Here is a 6,198-nt window from a genome sequence, read left to right as displayed (position 1 = left end):
GCATTTCAAGCCCTCTCACATCTCTTTCTATATGTCAATTACTGCCATTTATGGCTGTTAACAGGGGTGGATTATAACATCAGGCTAAACGACTGGGTGTGCACACCCTAAACCACAGGTGTGTGACTGAGAAAGAGAGAAAGCAAGATGAGATATATGAGTCTATCCTTGAAAGCTGCCTAAGGATCTGAATTTGAAACCTAAAGATCTACAACTATGTCAATACTGCATATTATTTAGTTTGATTAACACTAAGTGTTTTGCAATGATTTTTCCTCAGGCTTGAGTGTGGAACATGTTTAAGTATGTGCTCTCAGTTACTGTACAGTAGATGTTCTCAATCTAGAGATGTACATTTCTGCAAAGTTTTACTTGTGCTGTTTCCTATTGGAATTTAGGCCATTGAGTGGGTAATGTTTAAATAGAGTTGTACTGCTCTGCAGGAATGGAATCTCCACTAAGTAGAAGATGAAGTCTAACATAATGATTATATTCTGTTTAAATCATTGAACTATGGATAACTTAATCAAGAGCTCCTACAGTGCATTGCAGCTGTTTCACTCACAGTTTACACCCTAAACCATGCATCTCATCAACAAAGGAAAACATAAGGCCATGAATCAATTTCTTGACTGGTATTACAAGTAGGGACTTGTTTTTTAAACAATACACATTTCTAATAAATATTCAATTTTATATTTAACACATTTTATAGAACTTATTCACACAAAGACTTCTTTAAAAGTCTTCTGTTGTAATTTTTAATTGTTGTAAGTTTTAATTAAAATAAAAAAAGGTTTGAATAAAGAGTAATTACATTTAAGTTTTTTCTTTTTTTTAAGTATTGAAGCTGTAAATAAAACAGATTACTAGAGTATGTTTTATAAAAAAAAAATACTATTTCAGTCTTTAAACATTAAAATTTAGTTGTATTCGATCTATTACTTGCCTCTTGCAATGTATTTAATTGTGCTCTTTACTAACAAAAAATAGTTTCTGCATGTTTTTTGTCAGCACAAATTCAAATCCCCTGAAAAGAATTACTGGGGTATCCTATATATGTTAAGTATGTTTAAGCACATTATAAAAATTAAGACAAACTAAAAATCTTCACTAAAACAGAACCAGTTGCACGGGTTTAGATATACCAATTTATGATTCCTCGCTGATTTAAACAATATAACATGTAAAACTAATAACTACTTAATATGAATGATCAATTATTAAAATAGCAAGGACTGTCTGTGAATGGTGTTAAGTGAATAGTTACAAAGTTCTTAAGGATTCTGCAAAAACCCTACATTATCATTGTGGCTATAAAACCAGAAGTTAATATTCAGCCTTTTTTGCTGCTTTTTTTATGTCCATTGTGATATAACTGTTAGGTCATTATCGACTTGGAAAGCTTTTGGAATGCATTTTTTTGTATGCCTTTATTATGTATTCATATAAATACGTAGTCATTTGTTGTGCATTCTTTCTTGGTTAATCATAGTTAACCAGATTAACAATAAGGTTTATGAAAGCATGGCATTTTTGCTTTGCACTATTTTGTATAAACAGTGCACAGCGGTTTTGATCTTTAAGTGCTTTGTTGCTTTGTTTCTTAATGCCAGATATTGGTTCAAAAAAGTAAATACATTTCTTTTTTCCCCACAGAGTATTCCAAGAGAGTCTACCAAGGAGTCAGAGTCAAACACACAGTCAAAGATCTACTTGCAGAGAAGCGATTACGACAAACAAATGCACCCCGATTCAGTGTAAGTTAGCCATCATTCTCAACATCTGGTCTGATTTTCTGACATAGGCCTTTTATCTGACAATTCCATATGGATAAGTGTTTTGCTCTATCTTTTAGTATCTAAATCCAAGAACATTACATTCACAACGTACAAATACAAGATATTTTACACAGTGACACTGTTTAGCGCATCCATGTCCTTGTTACTTTTAAGAGATAAATATCAGGCACACCTGCCAAAATCAGATCTACCTTCCTGAAAAGGGACAGACAGGTATTGTTACCAGCAGACGGTTAAACCCAAGCCTTAACGGAGGTTATCGCTGAGGGATTTGCTACAAAATACAAAAGAACAGACAGTCGTTGTGCTCAAGTGAACTCTGGCTGCAAGTTGTCGTCTGCTTTTGTTTTGTTTTCTGTCCTTATTGAAACTAATGGACCAGTCGGTTCATGCAAATCCCTCAGACGTGGTGGTTGGCCTCAGTATATAAGTGAACAACAGGCTAGCAAAGAGATGCATGTTACGTATTCTACGTGATAAATAAAAACCACTAGCTCAGAAGAGAAATAAATAGATAACTACTATAAGAATTCTCTTTATGGAATATCCATGAAAAGGTTTCTATGTGCGGCATGCATTGACAGCGAGACTCTAACAAAGAATGATATCTACTAAACAAATTAACTTAATTCCACTTCGTTCTTCCCCGGCATGTCGCAGAGTCAACTGGGATATGTTCCCAGTCATCCAATGATTTCTTTAGATCCTTGTGGCAAAATCTCATGAGAAGAGTACACACTCCACCGGAGGGAAGTGTGCGAGGGGGGGGGGGGGGGGGGAGCGCTGTTGTGACACTGGCAAATCATATTCAAATATCCTCCCACATGATTTGCCTGGCTTTCAACAGAACAAGCACTAAAACTTGCGCCTTCCTGTCTTTTTCACCATATTCTCACTGGCTGTAAGTCAGGCAAAATACAAAGCAGCCCACCGGGGTTCTGTGTTTCTCTTTACCTTTACGTTGTGGGAAGATTTATTACACGCTGTCTTCTTTGACAGTCAAGTTCATGAGAAACATGCATGCGGTCTCAGTGTCAACTGACTCTCAAACTGACAACTGACTCTTTTTGGTTTTCAGACGAGCAGCAGTTCCTCTCAGCCAGCTTTTGTGCCAATGCCCGGTGAGTCCGTCTGGTAAAGTTTACACACACCTAGATCTAATTAGATAGACAGGTGCGCTCAGTGAGAGGCTAATTCATCTTGAATCAGGGAGTTAACAGAATTTCCTGCTTCCTCTTGCAGGGTCACATGTGCTTCCTGGTTACTACAGTATGCGAAGATCTTTTCTCCCAGACTCTGAACTCTGCCATCCCATGAAGCAGTACTCACCAGACACTTACTCTTCAGCTCTGGGAAGCAAGGCCTTCTCGTACGATCACCCCTCCGCTTATCCTTCCTTCATTGACAGCTACTACACTCCTGATTCCTATGGAGAATACAGAGGGCCAACATCTTATACCACCGGTGGAGGGTCACTGTTTCCACCTTCTTCACTACCAACACTACTGCCAAGTCTGGCTGGAGAGACATCGTCACACTTGCACTTGGTATTTACACTTCCTACTACTGATATTATTTTGGTCAATGATGTATACGTTTCTGTGAAAAAGGAAAATCTCTAAAACCCATCTGTTTTGAAAAACCAAGTTTCAATTCAATAGCTCTAAATAAAAAAAGAAAAAAGTCCTTACACCTTAAAAATTCACCTTACTCTTCAATTGCGGAAGTAAGCCTATGGGCGAGAGTTCTAGTTCATTTTCCGCTATAGAAGAATAACGTTTGCACTACAAACCAGTGTGTTCATAATTAAGATAATACATTAAAATAATATGGTCACACCACAACAACACACTAATTTGCAATATCAAACAGCAAAACAAGCTGTTTTGTACAGCTAAAAATAGCTGGACACGGATGAGACTGGAAGCCAGGCCTATAAAATTTACAAATGGACGCGCCAGCTCTTATGGCAAAAATAAGGTGGATATGCATGTGTCCACATCTTAACCATTATTATCAAGCGCATTTGAAAATATATTTTGAAATTAATTTGCAAATATAATTCATGAATATCGTATGTGTTTTGGTTTCGCAACATGACATTTACATTACCATTCAAAAGTTTGGAGTCAGAAATCGATACTTTTATTCTAATACTTTTATTTTAACAACACGTTAAATTGATAAAGGTGACATTAAAGAAATTAATAATGTTACAAATGACTTCAATTCCAAATAAATGCCGTTCCTTTCACTTTCTATTCATCAGACAATTCTGGAAAAAAAATATATCAGTGAAAAATATATCAGTTAAATATATCACAAAAATGTTAAAAAGCAAAACCTTTTTTAACATTAATAATGAGAAGAAATGTTTCTTGAGCACCAAATCAGAAAATTAGAATGATTTCTGATGGATCATGTGACATTGAAGACTGGAGTTATGATGCTGAGAATTGAGCTTTGCATCACAGAAATCAATTACATTTACATAATTATGTTAAATATATAAATATATTTTAAATTGTAATAATATTTCACAATCTTTGCTGCTGTATTTTGGTCAGATAAACACTGCATTGGTAAGCAAAAAAAAAAGGCTTTTTTTCAAACTTTTAAAATGTATTTATTTATTTTTAGTATCAACACAAAATTTGTTACCTCTTTTTGTCCAAAGAATAATAATAACAAAAGATTATGTCAAACTACTAGATACATTTTATTTATTTTTTTGAGAATTTAATTAGGCTTTTTTTTCTTTAGTTCTTTAGATCACTTTTTTATACATATGTGACCTTGGATCACAAAAGTACACAATAAGAAGCATGGGTATATTTGTAGCAATTGCCAAAAATACATTATATGGGTCAAAATTATCGATCTTTCTTTTATGCCAAAAATCATTAGGATATTAAGTAAAGATCATGTTCCATAAAGATATGTTATAAATTTCCTACTGTACATATATCAAAACTTTTTGATTAGTAAAATGCATTGCTAAGAACGTAATTTGGACAACTTTAAAGGGGATGCACCCTCAGTTTCTATATTTTCAAATAGTTGTATCTCGGCCAAATATTGTCCTCTTGTCCTAACAAGCCATACATCAATGGAAAGCTTATTTATTCAGCTTTTTGAATAAAAAAAAATTGACCATTGATCACATTTTTTGACCATATTAATAAAAAGATTAATAAGCAATGGTGTTTCTCTACACTACAGAGAGATCCTTGGGATCAGCCATCAGAGGACCCGGTCAGTCAGTCAGAAGTCATATGTCCTGAGGGTCCAGCCCCCGTGGCAGACTCACCATCCCTGGGAGGGCCCGACTCTGGCAGTTCCTCTCCATACCGTCTATCTTCGGGGCGCAGCGGGAGCTCCATCCCTTCCAGCTCTCAGACTTATACTCTACAACCCCTGGAAGACGTCCCGTACCCAGCAGCATCGTACACCTCTGCTTCCAGCTACTCCTGCCCACCGTACATGACAACACCTGGAGATCTGGCTGTGGTGAAAATGACACCCGTCACCTCAGAAGAGGCTAGTGGTGGAGTGGTGTCTCTCAGTGACACTACATCCTGGGCTAAAGATGACGGAACTGGCTCCTGGTTGTCATATGAGACTAGGAGGGCTTTTTAGGAGGCTTAAATGACAATATAAAGACTGTGGACTGATCATTTGCAATGACACAGCCTCGTTATTCTTATAGAGAAGGAGATTATGTCCACCTTTTTTTTTTTAAAGCGGAAGTAAGCCTATGGGTGAGACTTCCGGTTCATTATCCGCTATAGGGAAAAACGAGAAGAATAACAACGTGCAGTAAATGGTAAAACTGTTTGCACTTACAAAGCAGTATGCTCATAATTAAAATAATACATTAAAATAATATGGTAAGACAATTTCCAATATCAAGCAGCAAAACAAGCTGTTTTGTACAGCTAAAAAATAGCTGTGCGCGGATGAGACCGGAAGCCAGACCCATAGTTTTTACAAATAGCTGTGCCTACTCTTACGGGAAGAAGAAGGTGGATAGGTTCATCATAAAGATGACCTCAAGAAAACTGTCACAATATGCAATTTTAAACTGTTCATATTGTTTAAGGATACAGCAAACATATGTGCTGATAGTTTAGTAAATTCATGGTTTAATCATGCATTTTACATGCCCAAGCATTCTAGAATGAATTAGAATAAATGCTCTGTTTTTTCCTTTCTTACATTGTGAATTGTAACATAAACCCTCAAAGATTGGCCACGAGTATAACTCGCTAGTAATACCAAAGAACACTTTTTTAAACTACTAGCATGTTAGACGTTTGTCAAGAATGCCAATATATAAAATAAACCTGTTTTGGCTTGAAGAAAGTGTGTTATCTTTATAGAACATAACGGAATA

At 35.9% G+C, this 6,198-nt stretch overlaps 1 protein-coding gene across 1 annotated transcript; it reads left to right on the top strand.

The window, feature by feature from the left end:
- Positions 1-445: 445 nt before the first annotated feature.
- LOC141334834 (POU class 2 homeobox associating-factor 2) lies at positions 446-6,147 on the top strand. The gene is made up of 5 exons (XM_073840060.1): positions 446-461; positions 1,660-1,760; positions 2,881-2,923; positions 3,045-3,349; positions 5,025-6,147. Exons 1-5 carry the CDS (start codon positions 446-448, stop codon positions 5,439-5,441), a joined length of 882 nt encoding a protein of 293 aa, XP_073696161.1. The 3' UTR covers positions 5,442-6,147.
- The last annotated feature ends 51 nt before the right edge of the window (positions 6,148-6,198 follow it).

The sequence above is a fragment of the Garra rufa genome, chromosome 5, assembly GCF_049309525.1.
Source record: "Garra rufa chromosome 5, GarRuf1.0, whole genome shotgun sequence".
Taxonomy (NCBI): domain Eukaryota; kingdom Metazoa; phylum Chordata; class Actinopteri; order Cypriniformes; family Cyprinidae; genus Garra; species Garra rufa.
The sequence above is the reverse complement of the archived record's forward strand: the minus strand, read 5'-3'. Positions and strand labels throughout refer to the sequence as shown.

Bases quoted from the DNA above. Each gene is read 5' to 3' on its own strand.
- LOC141334834 (XM_073840060.1), top strand. The intron at 1,761-2,880 runs GTAAGTTAGCCA...TTTGGTTTTCAG, and splicing joins CAAATGCACCCCGATTCAGT to ACGAGCAGCAGTTCCTCTCA. The intron at 2,924-3,044 runs GTGAGTCCGTCT...TTCCTCTTGCAG, and splicing joins AGCTTTTGTGCCAATGCCCG to GGTCACATGTGCTTCCTGGT.